This window comes from Rattus norvegicus, chromosome 7, assembly GCF_036323735.1.
Source record: "Rattus norvegicus strain BN/NHsdMcwi chromosome 7, GRCr8, whole genome shotgun sequence".
Taxonomy (NCBI): Eukaryota; Metazoa; Chordata; class Mammalia; order Rodentia; family Muridae; genus Rattus; species Rattus norvegicus.
In genome coordinates, this window is record NC_086025.1 from 36,483,460 (window position 1) to 36,499,090 (window position 15,631).

Sequence of the window (15,631 nt, forward strand, 5' to 3'; positions counted from 1 at the left end):
GCAGGCTGTTCTAAGTAGAATTGTTTATAGACAAAGTGTGTTGCTGAAAGAATTGATATAGTGAGTTAATGGATTGTAGAATGAGTTAGCAGAGAAATAAGACAAGGCTTGTTGGCTCTGTGAAAGCGGGAGATGCGGGAACAGAATGTTTAACTCCATCAACTTTATGGGTGATGACACTTGTACTTCCTAGGAGCAGCAAAGCAGGAGCATGGTAGCATTAGGCTAGGGAGTGGGGTAACAGAGATTTAACACTTGGTGCCTGGCCTTGCATCAGAAGTCTTTATACCTAGCTACTCAGGAGGCAGAGGATAACAATTTCAGGAAGAACGTGGGCAATTTAGTGAGATCCTTCCTCACAATAAAACATGAAAAGGGGATGGAAGATATGGGTGAGTGGTGTAGAGTACTTGCCCGGCATGAGTGAGGTACCGGGCTCAATCCTCAATATTGGAGGGTGAGGGACACTGAACTAGATGGCAAGTTACCAATTACTGATCTGTTACTCAATATCTGAGTCTCCACCTCCACTCATACACATACACACAAACACACACACATTCACACATACACACACTCATATACACACTCACATATACACACACTCAACACACATCCACTTGTATACACATATACTCACACAGATATACACACTCACATATACACACACATTCACGTGCATGCATGTGTGTGTGTGTGCTCTGTAACACCTCTGCCTAGACTCCTAACCATGGTTTATGCTCACTCTCATTTTTGGACAGATGAAGAAAATCTTGCATAGTGCAGTCACTCAGTAAAACCAAGGAGGAGCATGGAGAGGCATTTGTAAGGGAGAAGGAAGTCTTCCAGAAAAGCTGAGAGTGTGAATTTCTTAAATGAACTTTTAATTTTGGAATAATTTTAGTTTTTCAGATAAGCTACAAAGATGATTCTCACCTACTTTCATGCTGAGTAACAGCACATCTCATATGTCAAAATTGAAACTAACAATAGTATATTACTTTACTGAGATGTTTTTAGTTTTCTTTCTTTCTATTGCTCCTTCTCTCCCCCCTTATTTTTCCCTCCCTCTTTCCCTCCCCCCCTCTCTTTCTTTCCCTCTTCCTCTCTTTCTCTCCTTTTCTTTCCTCTTATGAATTTTCTTTTTCTGTTCCAGGTTCCAGTGTAAGACCTCATGCCACATTTACCGGAAAGAGATTTTAAGACTGCTAATAAATCAGATGTACAAAGAAGAGAAGAAGTTCTCAGTAGAGAGATAGCTACAAGGCAGTACTGAGTAGGTCTGGAAATGAAAGGACAGGTGCCAAGAGTGGGGAGACTGGACCAGAACAGGTCATGTGACAGGCAGAGAGGAGTACAAAGGCCCCGACCTTATCTTAGTCAAGGCCAGCTATAGCCAAGTAGAGGAGTTATATTGCATGAATGGTATTGGAAGACAAAGAAGGGCACAGGATGTTTAAGGAGGTTGGGGAAAGAACATGAATTTCCAGGTCTTTCCACTAAGATCTGGGCCTGGAATGAAATGAGATTTCTCTTGACTGATGGGCAGAAACGGATCAGGCAAAGCCTACATTGTCCTTCCTGGACTGAATCCTATTAAGCTTTTGGGATGATAATTTCATTTATATATTATGATACAATTTATTTAAAAGGTACAGTTCCTGCTGTGTCTATATCTCTCCCTGACCCCTTAAGGTATGTGTGCAAGCATGAGTGTGCACACACACACACACAAACACACATATGCACACACACACACACACACACACACACACACACACACACACACACTTATCCATGCTCACCCTGGACTCTACGTTGTTCACCAGCCTTTTAGGAAGGTGTCACCTAATATCCATTTCAGGAGAGAAACCTGAGGTTAAAAAAGGTCATGTAATTTTCATAATGTCAAACTCCACAGTGAGTAATGAAGCACGAAATCTAACCAACCTCAGACATCAAGCCCCACACTTTATTGTTTCCCCCAAGCTCAAGGACTTTATTTTTTGTTAATAAAAACATATTTTTTTATTTTATACATATCCTGAAGTCTGCATCATGACTTCAACAGGTACCCAGGCGTTTACAGTGCGTTCCTCTCAACAGTGTGGTGCTGGAGTTGGGTCCCACACAGACACAGGCAGGAGCTTTGAGATAAGGAGGGGGTACAACAAGAGTTATCTCAACCCTTTCTCAAAGAAAAGGCAGTGGAGCATTCTGAGTCACTGAAAATCTATGCAAAAGGGGCTGTGCTAAAATAAATGCTGTGCTATGAACTCTTACTTAAGGGAAGAGCAAAAGACACTGATAAATAAAGGACTATTTCCTTGACACAGGATGAGAAAGGAGGCCCCCAGCCCTAGGTCCATCTAATACTCAATGAGAATCATGTGTAATTGTTGTTCAAAAAGAAAGGTTAGAACCCCTGGGACAAGACCCCAAAAAGGCTGGTCATTCCTGAGCCCTTGTTCTGTGACAGACCATATTAACAGGAGAAACCAAGGTCAGAAGATAGTGGCTTATGTTCCATGGGAGTTAAAGGCCTAGTTCTCATTAAGGACTGATAAAGCCAAACCACTGGGAAGACCACAGATTAGATAGACCTGCTAAGAGAGGACCCTAGCAGAGGCCAGGACAGGGAGACCCAGAACCTCAGCTTGAGGCAGAGGAGGTATAGAAAACCTGGAAGGAAACAGAACACCCCCAGACCACCTTAATTTTAATGGTATAATTTAAAAGGAGAAATAGATTCAAATGTTGGGTGCTGGTCAAAATAAATACCATGCCATTTACGGTCACCTGCTAGCACAAAACATTGCCAAAATGTTTCCAGCTAACCAATAGATCTTGCTAGGTAGGAAGTGCTTGTGTACATGGGAAAAGGCCCTAGTGTTTAACACAGCTGACATCCAACATGATTTCTATAGAAATAAAAGGGGCCTGTCCCTGGCCTAAATGATCTAGACATGTCGGAGTAGAAACAAAAGCTTCACTGCATGACTGCAGCTTTTCTGTACCTGCTTTGACCTAAAGAAGAGAGGGAGCCAGACTCTTACTCTAGAGAGGGTGGGTAGCCAGATCTAACCCTGACCACATGCATCAGTCCTGGTCATCCTACAGCCAGTGGGCAACTCATACCAGGAAGGGGAAGTGAACTGGTGAGGGGAAAAGGGGTCATTTTGCCTTTCAAGTGTTAATTTATATTTTGACTTCAAATGTATTTCTAATGCCTCAGATTCAGTGTAATCTTAAGTCTTAAAGGCCCCCGAAACAAAACAAAATTATACTTTATTTTTAAACTTCCTCATTTTCTTATAGTCAGTTTCCCAGCCCCCTCCTCCCCAATCTCCCATTTTACCCTGACTTAGAGTCCACAAACTTTATCAGACCATCTGTGCTCATGGACTTGGGGTTTTCTAGAGGGAAGCCTAGGGCTCTGCTCCAGATGAGCTGGGCTAGCACACCCAGTGCCCTCGACACTCCAAACAGGACTGTGTAGTAATTCATCTCCGTCATGCCGTAGTGCTGAAGCAGCACTCCACTGTGAGCATCTACGTTGGGCCAGGGGTTCTTAGCCTTTCCTTGCTCTAAGAGGATACTGGGCACAATCTTGTACAGCTGAACAACCAGCTTAAACATGGGATCCTTAGGCAGGTGTTTCAGAGCAAACTCTCGCTGACAGGAATATCGTGGATCAGTCTTCCTTAGTACAGAATGACCATATCCTGGGACAACCTGCACTGAGTTGAGTGTGTTCCAGATGTAGTCACGTAACTTCTCATCTGACACATCTTTGCCAACTTCCTTCTGTAGCTTGGTCAGCCAGACAAGCACCTCCTGATTCGCTAGTCCATGGAGCGGTCAGGCCAGCCCACTCATGGCTGCTGCTAAGGACAGGTAAGGGTCTGAAAGGGCACTGCCCACCAAATGGCTTGTGTGGGCACTTACGTTACCACCCTCGTGGTCACTGTGGATGGTGAGATACAAATGCATGAGCTCAGTGAATTGAGGGTCCATGAAGCCTAACATGTTGGTAAAATTATGGGACCAGTCCAGTTTAGGGACAATGGCTTCAATACTGGTGTCCTCCCGGTACAGATTCCGGTAGATCTTTGTTGCAACACACGGTAACTTGGCAATCAGGTCCATGCAGTCTTCATAGATGAGTTCCCAGTACTTGGTTTGGCTCATTCCCTCTGCATATGCCCGGGCAAAGTAGCTTTCATTGTTGAGGGCTGTGATGGCTGCACTGAGCTGAGACATGGGGTGTAGATTGGTTGGAAAATTGTCCAACATGGTGACCACAAGAGAAGGCAGAACTGCCCTTTTGGCCCATTCTTGTGAGAGCCAGGATACCTGTTCCTCTGTGGGCATCTGTCCAGTTACCAGCAGCCAAAATAAGCCCTCAGGCAAGGGTTCCTCCCCACCCTTAGCCTTAGGCAGCAGTTTCTGGCATTCAGGGACACTATGGCCTCATAAACGGATGCCCTCATCAGGATCAAGAACCGATGTCTCATACACAAGTCTCTTCATGCCTCTCATGCCACCGGACATCATGTCCACAGTGATTTGGCCCATCACTGTCTTCCCATGTTGCTCTCTGAAGGTCTTAATTCTGGCTTGCTCCTTAGGTATCAGACTGCTCAGTACGTCTTTCAAATTCGTGGAAGAAGCACTGGAGTGCCGGGCAGCAAAGATCAGACAGGATGGATTCTTGGCTCCCAAGAGTCGGGCTGCCTCAATGAGTAGAGCCATGGCGGGCGAACTCCCTCCGGGACCTGTTGGGAAGAGCTCAAAGGGAGAGAGCTGCAACTGAAACAGGAGCGGCTGCCGCTGTGGTGGAGACCTCGCCAAGGACTTAATTTGCACTTATCAGAGATCGGAGTGTGATTCTCTTCCTCCTTCAAGCAGATTGCTAAGTGCTACAGTGTCATATTTTATCAGCCACTTTCTAAAAGGAATGAAGCCACTTAGGACGCTGACATCCTGAACTGCTCCTTCGAGGCTCCGTTCTTCCGTGGGTAGTGATTATGCAATAAACGTTCCTCGAAGAGGCTCAGTTGTTTGAACAATGGGGTTGGCTTAACCTCGGTGAGTAATTATACATTTTCAAAGTTCAATTTACTTTGGAGGTGTGACCACGACCTATATGGCTGTGGTCCTATATAGACTATATCGATCTATATAGAACTTCTCCCACATTGTAGACTGAAACCTGAACTAGGGGCGACACGCACACACATACATAGCTATAGACTAGGGAGGAAGAGGGCCTGACAATGACATCAGGGATTTTCAAAAAGTAACTCAAAGGAAAAGGAAGCTCCAGCAATTGTTTCCTGGCTTCAGTCCCCTTGGAATACTGGTTCCCCTGAGGGGGAAACTTTTGAACTTACCTCACAGAATCTCCCCTCTGATTTTCCCCTCGTATACTCAAACTCTTTTCCTCTTTACCAGTACTGTCCAGATTTCCAGCCTTCTTGCATGACTTTTTGAATAAAACAGTTATTCATCAGGGACATTTTGCCTTAACTCGGCCAAATTATTAAAAATTCAGCATTGACTCTATCACAATATTGGCCTTCAAGACAGATGAGCTGGAATTGTGTTGGGTTTCTGTTGTGCTGGTACTTGTATTTTTCATCAGTTACTGGAATTTTGAATTATAACTGTCCTTTTGGACTGTTTATTTTCTTTCTGTCTTAATAGGTCAGTATGTGCTCATTGAACTTGACAGTTGACACCCCTAATAGACAAATGTTATAGGTCCCCAGTTTCTGGTCTTCATGCTTTCTGACTATAATTTTGTTTCAGATAGACACATCAGACCTGTGGTACTAAAATCTACATAATATGCAATCAACCAATCAATCAACCAACCAAACCGTCTTTCATCCTGGACTGTTACCCTCAGACTTTAACAATGTATCTACCTGACAACATCCTTCCTTGAACATCTAATAGTCAACACCGCTCTATCAAGTCTGGATAGAGTGACCTAAAATTTTCTTTCTGATACTTTCCCACACACTAAGGTGCAGTATCAGGAGTTGTAATTGGTTTCTGGAGTTCTCTCATTCTCTATTTTTATTCATAATTAAGTTCTATTGCTTCTACCTAAATCTGACCACTTCTCATTCCTGCCTCAATGTAAATCTCTTCGTTCTTGACAACCTCAGTTCTTAGTCTCCTTGCCTCCTTGCCACTGATGACACAGACACATAGTCAGTAGGTACCTTTTCCTTTATTTTAAACTGTCTCTCTCCCTCTCCCCTCATCTATATTCCCTCCACCTCTGCAGGTGTGTGTGTAAGTGTGAGTATCCATGCACCACTGAATCTGTATAGAGTCTGAGAGCAACCTTGCCTGTTGATTCTTCCCTCCATCCCTTTTGAGACAAAATGTTTTTTATTCAGTGCTACGCGGGCCAGGTTAGCTGATCCACAAGCTTCCAAGGAATCAGCTGTATCTATCTCCCATCTCCTGGATATCTTCTACACGAGAAGGTACAATCAACTATTCTTATGTTCAAAGTTCTCCATAGGCTTTGCATTCACACGTACAATGCTATGCTCTACAAAACACTGACCCACTTACCTTCACAACATTTTATCTCAACTCGGCCTCCTTTGTGCTTCCTCCAAAAAGTTAAGATTGTCTGATCCGTTGTCTCCTTCTCTACACAGCTCGTGCCTTCTTGTGGTTGTGTGTCTGTTTAATTGAAATCTTGAATAAGTTTTCCATCATTGTGCTGCATAGTCCTTACTAACCTTTCCCTCATAAACAAAAGCCAAGGCTGAATGTTTTGTCCTCCCCATGAGGATAAAAACTTTACAAGGACAAGCTTCCGTCTCAGCATGTAGCAAGTGCTTACAACCTCTCCATTGTTTGAACAGGCTCTCACCACTTTCCTTTTGAATGTCTCCTCTAGTTCTCCAAGTCTGTAAACCTCGAAGTGTGCAAATGTTCATTTGCATCTTCCATATGAACCTCAATACTATGAATGAACACAGAGATAAATGTTTAGCTCTTTCAAGGTATCATTTGCTGGTAGCATGGTTTGGTAATCAGTTTTTGGAGTCTTTCATTGTACATAAAAGATATTATGTGATGTCATATCATCGAAAGCATGAAATTCTGCTTTTTTTTTGTTCTGACAGTTCATACAGAGATAAAAGAAGTAGGTGGTAAAGGATGACCAGCACGAAGGAGAAGGAAACTATCAATCATTGAATGCTTATAATGTGAAAGGCCACCTTGATGGATTTCTTAGAAATGACTTTCACTTCTCCTAAAAGCATGTAAGGTGTGTTTTGTTGCTGTTGTTGTTGGCTTCATTTTTCTAGTACAGATTAAGAAATTGGATATTTTACAGTTTGTCTGAGGTAAGATTAAATGTATGGTTGTAGTGGAGCATGAATGCCATTTCTGTTCATTTCAAATACTAGTTTTTACTCTATCACCATGTATGTTATTAGGATTATGATGAATTTTGAAATGTGTTATACCTCTGGAATGACATGATTTTATTGTGCTGTAAAGTTTTAGGAGTGATTCCATTAGCAGTTGCTTCCTGCCTTATTTATGAACTTATTAAATGAAACTGCTATTTGATCTAGACTTACCAAGGCTGCTGCTGGCTGAGATGATGTTTTCATATTCTGAAAAAGCATATAAAACAAGACTCAGAGAGAAGACAAAGACACTATTACAGTGAGCGAAGATGAGCAAGAAAAATTATTTCCAAGTATATGCTTAAAGTATGGTCTTCAAAGTAGTACCATCTAAATTATCCCTACAATTAATTTCATAAATGTTCTTGTACTGTCTAATAAATACTTGAGAGGAGGAAAGGAAACAGAGACAGCTGTACCAAGAACAATTTAAGGGTAGTGTTCCTTTGTTATCTACAATTTTCTTATTTTTCACTTTAAAAAATACTGATTTAGTAAGTAGGGAGATTATTCTAAAGCAACTAATTCATGCCATTGGTGACCATTGCTGCTTTCCCAACCTCAGTCATAGCATTCATTGGTTTTACATGTTGAAACTGTCTTCAAGGGTTCAGAGGTAAGGATGATCTTTGATATTAGGGAATGTATTTTTCTTTTATTTTTGAGATTATAATATAATTACCTAAGTTCTCTTTTTCCCCCTACTCCTTCAAAACCCTCTCATATATCCTTCCTTGTTCTTTTTTAAATGCATGGCCTCCGTTTTCAATAATTATTGTTATATAGGTTGGATATGTGTATATAAAGTATAATATATAACAGTATATACATGTATATATACACACACAGACACAGACACAGACACACACACACACACACACACACACACACGCACACAGAGTTAAGACCTTATAGTTTTTTCCTCATTCCACTCTGACATATCTATTATTGTTGACCATATTCACCTCATATTTAGACAGTCCTGTCAGTAGACTTTATGTGTGTAGCTTCTGACACTACTAGAATCTCACAATGACCTTCCTGGTCATTACAATCATTTCTCTCCATCTTCCATATATAATTTTTTTTAAAGTTTTTTAAATTAAGCTATAATTTTAATATATCTTTCTTTACCTTTCCTCCATCTAACCCATGTCCTTCTTTGTTCTCTCTCCCCACACTCCCAATCCATGGCTTCTCATTATTGTTGCACACACATAGACACACAGACACAGACACACACACACACACACATGAATATATAAACATAAGCTTCTCAGCTGTTTAGTGTTACTTGTGTGTGTATGCTTTCAGGGCTCATATTTCAGTTGGTATTAGATATCCAATTAGGGAATCATCCCTGGAAAATAATATTTCTCATGCTTTTAGCACTTAGAGTATTCATTTATTTTATAATATTATTATCTGCGTGATTATGAGGCATAGACATTTGCCTCACTTTAAGCAAATGGAAAATATTGGTAGACGTGTAATACCCATTTTACTAGTTTTTCAAAAGTAAAATACAAGTAAATTAATACCTCTTATGACAATTATCTGCTATCTAATCAACATCTTAGGTATTATAGATAGAAATTATATTATCTCTATGATATACATTTTGGATAGATATAAAGTAATTGTCATGTCACTTCATAAGAGAAATTAGGGCAAGCCTCTGAAGCACTGGAATTAGTCACTTGGTAATGTGACATTTTTATTCTGCCTGGAGTGAGAGCGAGGGAGAGGCCAGCCTGAGGGAATCTATGCAGCTCCCCTTGATTCCTTCCCAACATGAGATTTTATTGCATGTCTCACTAATAGGCATTCATTTTTATCATTCCCCAGAGTCTTCTATGTACCTTACTAAAGTAGATTTTTATTCCAAAGCACATTAAAAGATTATTGACCTATAATTCCTTTGTAAAAAGCGAATGCTGCTGCTGATACAGGTGCTGGTTGTAGGTTAGAGATAACATTTGAGCAGTGTGCATAACTTGATACTTTCTTTTTACTTCTTAATTTTCAAAAATTATTTTTGAGAATGTAATGTATTTACATCATCTTCTCTTCCCTTTCCTCCCTTTGACACCTTCTTTAACAATGGCAATAAAGGTGACCCAGAGACGTACTTCTCTCTGCAAATTTATAAAGCCATTGGAGTATCCAGCACAGGACACCTCATAGAGAATAGGAGATAACAAACGTGAGTGTTTCAGTTGTGAAAACTTAAGCAGAAGTCATTGGAAAAAAATATTCCAAGTACACCTTTGATGTTAAATAAATGACTACGTCCTTTAATGTATTCAAAATGTTGACTTTCGTTGGTATTATATGTTAATATTTTCAAAATTCCTTAGAGACAGTATCTGTTTGGGACGGAGAGATGACACAGCTCATCCCCATTCCAATGCCACTCTGACTATGCCTCAGTTATCAATTACACCACAGTAATGCTTCTAAAAATGTAAGGAATGCTTTAAAAAAAACTACCCACAGTTTCAATAAGTTTCACTTAAGATTTTGTTTTAATATGCCGTTTTAAAAGTTAGAATTTATATTAAGGTCTGTTCTCCTTGTGTGTGGCTTATCATTTTATTAGAATTATAAATGAGACTACAAATCCCATTTTGAATTACAATGACCTGAGATAGTAATAAACTTTATGTAAGGTAAGTTTCCACTTTTGGATCAGGGAACAAATATTTGAATGTTTGAAAAGGTCAAGTATTCTTTTCAGTGAAGGAAATAAGAATTTACCCAGAAGAGGAACATGCAACATTTTCAAATTAATAATAAAAAAGTGTGAAATACAAATTTGAGTTTCATTGACAAAATGGGTCTAGATGATTCAGAGAAAAAAGGTAAGATTGCTTATAAAGTGATTCAAAGTATTATTAAACATCAAAGAGTGATTGCTAAATAAAAATTTGCTGGAAAGTGAATCAGAAATTTAGAGCAAAACTGAATTCTCTCTCTCCCTCTCTCTCTCTCCTCCTCTCTCTCTCCCTCTCTCTCTCTCTCTCTCTCTCTCTCTCTCTCCCTCTCTCATATATCATGGGGAATGAACACTAATGACGATTGGGACTGTTTAAAAAAACAAATAAACATATCCAGAGTCAAATATTTTAATAATGTAAAATCTAAGTTTAACATACCCTTGCCAATATTAAATTATATTACTACAGTCAGACAGAAGGACTGTAAGGCAGCATAGCATCATAGAGCAATGGGCCTTGATCCAGAACTTGTCTTCTGATGCTACTGTGTATAGATATGTGCTGTCCTGGGTTCAGTGTCCTCATTAACATCGTGAGGATGATTGTAGTACCTTCTATGCCTTATTAAATGAAAAAGATTTAATAAAATTTTTTATAAATGCTAGATATGAATGGACCAAATAGTAAAGGAACATCATAGACTCAAAAAGAAAACAATTTTCTGAATTTGGTTAAAACAAACAAAAATTACTAGCTGTCATGACTATTGGAAGCATTATGTGTTATCTATTATCTTTAGTTAGATTTAATTCATGATCTATTATTGTGTAACAGATTGTTTAAAACTACACTAGCTTTATCTGTTGTATTATAACTTTGTCGGTTAGCAATTTGAGCTGATTTAATTTGGCAGTTCCACTGCTCTTACTTGGAACTCTTCATGTAACGAGTCATCTGGTGACTCTGGAAATGTGCGTATCTGCCCAACTCTCAGTGTTGGTGTTGAGTAGTTGATCTAAGAGATATTGGTAGAGAAAATTCTTTTTGCTTTTCCCTTTCCAGTGACTATATCTGGCTTCCTCAAATGTTAATTCCAGTAACAGCATTCCGAGAGATCAGAAGCCATATGTTCAATGCTGGATCAATGCTTAGAAATATTTTTTCATTGTTATCATGTCCTAATAAAATCAAGTTATTAGGATAGAAGATATTTAAAGAGCAGAAAATGAACTCTTTATTGATGGGAAAATGTACAGGCATCGCCAAGAAGCATGCTAGCACAATGGAGTGAAGTGAGCAAATGTCTGTTCACCCAAGATCGAGCATAAATGTATGAAATGCTATCAATGAAATGAATCAGTGTTATTTTTAATGAGAGGGAGGGAGGGAGGGAGGAAGAGAGAGAGAGAGAGAGAGAGAGAGAGAGAGAGAGAGAGAGAGAATGATGACATGATGAGAGTTAATTGAGATCACATATAGAGGCATGAATGAGAAGGTATTTTTCATGGGATCATGGGTGACTGAAGGGCAGCTGTATCAACAAAAGCTCTGCTTAGAGTTGTGACAACTCATGAAAGCTGCATAGGTGTCCAACACTTAGCAAGCTACACTGGAGTGTCTGCTCTTCCTTAACAATCTTTTATTGCTTATACAACCTTGGGGGTGGATCATGAGTCTGGAAACTTTCTCATCCTCCTATGCCTTGTGAATGAAGTTTGTAAATTTCTCAAATCTCAAGAGTCTCCCTTCTCTGCACAAGACAGAATATTTCAACCAGAAGGAAATAGCTAGATGTGAGATTAGATAAAGTATTGGGACCATATTCTTCTGCAGTTTTTCCACACCATTAGTTTGTTGCTTGATTTAGTAAATATGACTTTGAGGAAGGCACAAATTCTAATGAAAAATGATCGCATTTCCAATACAAGTATTTTATTAAGAATGATGAGTCAATAAACAATGAAGCAACGAGTGTCCTGGATTTCTGTGGTACTTATAAATAGTTTAAGAATAAGCTAAGGAGAGACAGACAGAGAGGAAGACAGAAACAAAGAAACAGAAACAGAGAGATAGAGAGACAGAGATGGAAGAGATAGAGAAGAGACAGAAAGAGACAGAAAGAGACAGAGGGGGAAGGAGGGAGAGAGGGAGGAAAGAAGGGAGAGAAAAAAATAGAATTTTGATATCCATGACTGAGAATGATGTGCATTATGAGGAAACAGAGTTGAAACTATGGGCTATACATATCAGGAATACCCAACAATCACAATCTAGGACTACAAATGACAATCAGGTCCATCAACTGAAGGAAGAGAGCTAGTGTACAGTAGTGTACTTTCAGCATCGTGTACGATCAAAGAGAAAACATCAAGCTGTCCACAGCAGAGTTTCTAGAGGTATCATGAGCAAGTATCAGCTTTGAAATGGGTACAGTACACAAAGTTGTATGACTAAACTAATTGAGATATGTTAGTTCAGGAAAATACTGGCTGAAAGTAAAAGCTAGCTTCAGGGATTTACAAATACACAGTGCAACTGAAGTCCTGATTTACCTACATATTGTATGAGGCTGTTTATCATCATTAATCTTCTAAAAGCCAAATAATATAGATTATGGATTCCATTGTATGCAATAAACAAATGCACATACCACAGAGAGAGAAAGAGAGACAGAGACAGAGAGACAAGAGACAGATTAAAGAGAATGAGACGGAGAGATTATGTTTACTTTTTTTTTAAATTGGATACTTTTATTTATATTTCAAATGTTATTCCCTTTCCCGGTTTCCCAGGCATAAGCCCCAACCCATCCCCCTCTCCTTCTTCTATGAGGGTGTTAACCCTTCCCAACTATCCCTTTCCCACCCCCTTGACATTTGCCTGCACTGGGCATCCAGCCTTGGCAGGACCAAGGGCTTCTCTTCTCATTGGTGCCCAACAAGGCCATCCTTTACTATATATGCAGCTGGAGCCATGGGTCTGTCCATGTATAGTCTTTGGGTAGTGGTTTAGTCCTGGGAGTTCTGATAGGTTGGCATTGTTTTTTTATGGGGTTACAAGCCCCTTCAGCTCTTTCAATCCTTTCTCTAATTCCTCCAATGGAGACCCCGTTCTCAGTTCAATGGTTTGCTGCTAGCATTCACCTATGTATTTGATATGCTCTGGCTGAGTCTCTCAGGAGACAGTTACATCAGGCTCTGGTAAGCGTGCACTTCTTGACTTCATCAATATCTATTTTTGGTGGCTTTATATAAATGGGCTGCATACCCAGGTGGAGCAGGTTCTGAATTACCATTCCTTCAGTCTCTGCTCCAAACTTTGTCTCCATATCCTCTCCTATGAATATTTTTGTTCTCCCTTTTAAGAAGGACTGAAGCCTCCAAACTTTGGTCATCCTTCTTCTTGAGCTTCATGTGCTCTGTGGAGTGTATCTTGGGTAATTTGAGCTTTTTGGCTAATATCCACTTATCAGTAAGTGCATATCATGTACTATTTTTTTGTGATTGGGTTACCTCATTCAGGATTATATTTCCTAGTTCCATCTAGTTCCATAGTTTGCCTATGAATTTCACAAAGTCATTGTTTCTTATCACTGAGTAGTACTCCATTGTGTAGATGTATGACATTTTTTTTTATCCATTCCTCCCATTGAGGGCTTTTGGGTTCTTTCCAGCTTCTGAGAATTATAAATAAGGCTGCTATGAACAGAATGGAACATGTGTCCTGTTGCATGTTAGAGCATCATTTGGATATATGCCCAGGAGAGGCATACCGGGGTCCTCAGGTAGTGCAATGTCCAATTTTCTGAGGAACCTCCAGACTGATTTCCAGAGTGGTTATACCAGTTTGCAATCCCACCAACAACAGAGGAGTGTTTGTCTTTCTCCACAACCTTGTCAGCGTCTGTTTTCACCTGAGTTTTTGATCTTAGCCATTCTGATCTCAGGGTTGTTTTGATTTGCATTTTCCTGATGACTAAGGATGTTGAATATTTCCTTAGGTACTTCTCACCCATTTGATATTCCTCAGCTGAGAATTCTTTGTTTAGCTCTGTACCTCATTTTCAATAGGGTTATTTGGCTCTCTGGAGTCTAACTTCTTGAGTTCTTTGTATATTTTGGATATTAGCCCTCTATTGGATGTAGGATTGGTAAAGATCTTTTCCCAATCTGTTGGTTGCCATTTTGTTCTAATGACAGTGTCCTTTGCTTTATAAAAGCTTTGCCGTTTTATGAGGTCCCGTTTGTGGAGTCCTGATCTTAGAGCATAAGCCATTGGTGTTTTGTTCAGTAAATTTTCTCCTGTGCCCATGTGTTCAAGGCCCTTCCCCCACTTTTCCTTCCTTGATGTGGAGGTCTTTAATCCAATTGGACTTAAGCTTTGTACAGGGAAATAAGAATTGTTCGATTTGCATTCTTCTACATGCTGACCTCCAGTTGAACCCAGCACCATTTGTTGAAAATGCTCTTTCTTCCACTGGATGGTTTTAGCTCCTTTATTAAAGATCATGTGACCATAAATGTGTGGATTCATTTCTGGGTCTTCAATTCTATTCCACTAATCTACCTGCTTGTCTCTGTACCAATATCATAGAGTTTTTGATTACTATTGCTCTGTAATACTGCTTAAGGTCAGGGAAGGTGATTCCCTCAAAAGTTCTTCTAAGGTTGAGGATAGTTTTTGCTATCCTGGGTTTTTTTTATTATTTTAAATGAATTTGAAAATTGCTCTTTCTAACTCTATGAAGGATTGAGTTGGAATTTTGATGAGGATTGCATTGAGTCTGTAAATTGCTTTAGGCAAAATGGCCATTTTTACTATATTAATCCTGCCAATCCATGAACATGGGAGGTCTTTACATCTTCTGAGATCTTCTTCATTTTCTTTCTTCTTCAGAGACTCGAAGTTCTTGTCATACAGATCTTTTATTTGCTTGGTTAGAGTCACACCGAGGTATTTTATGTTATTTGTGACGATTGTGAAGGGTGTTATTTCTCTGATATCTTCCTCAGCCTGTTTATCCTTTGAGTAAAGGAAGGTTACTGATTTGTTTGAGTTAATTTTATACCCAGCCATTTTGCTGAAGTTGTTTTTCAGGCTCAGTAGTTCTCTCTTGGAACTTTTGGGGACATTTAAGTATACTATCATATCATCTGCAAATAGTGATATTTGACTTCTTCCTTTCCAATTTGTATCCCTTTGACCTCCTTTCATTGATTGCTCTGGCTAGGACTTCGAGTACTGTATTGAATAAGTAGGGAGAGAGTGGGCAGCCTTGTTTAGTCCATGATTTTAGTGGGATTGCTTCAAGTTTCTCTCCACTTAGTTTAATGTTAGCTACTGGTTTGCTGAATATTGCTGTTACTGTGTTTAGGTATGGATCTTGAATTCCTGATCTTTCCAGGACTTTTTTCATGAAAGAAATTGAATTTTGTCAAATGCTTTCTCAGCATCTAA

The 15,631-nt window shown here is 39.6% G+C and overlaps 1 protein-coding gene and 1 long non-coding RNA gene across 4 annotated transcripts in view; both read right to left on the reverse strand.

The window, feature by feature from the left end:
- The window catches only part of Csl1 (citrate synthase like 1), a 120,380-nt gene that overhangs the window by 12,903 nt on the left and 91,846 nt on the right, over nucleotides 1-15,631 (reverse strand). For 2 of the 3 annotated variants that reach the window (XR_005486894.2, XR_005486896.2), the window contains exons 3-6: nucleotides 7,626-7,661; nucleotides 6,905-6,997; nucleotides 6,598-6,711; nucleotides 1,972-2,147 (exon numbers count right to left, since the gene is read on the reverse strand). This is a non-coding gene — a long non-coding RNA (citrate synthase like 1). Of the gene's footprint in view, nucleotides 1-1,971; nucleotides 2,148-6,597; nucleotides 6,712-6,904; nucleotides 6,998-7,625; nucleotides 7,662-15,631 lie in introns of those variants that run through there. The other variant, XR_005486895.2, reaches the window with a different exon arrangement.
- On the reverse strand, nucleotides 3,268-5,088 carry Cs-ps1 (citrate synthase, pseudogene 1). The gene is given in 1 exon segment (XM_063264415.1): nucleotides 3,268-5,088. A coding segment is annotated over 1 exon segment (1,020 nt). The 5' UTR covers nucleotides 4,375-5,088; the 3' UTR covers nucleotides 3,268-3,354.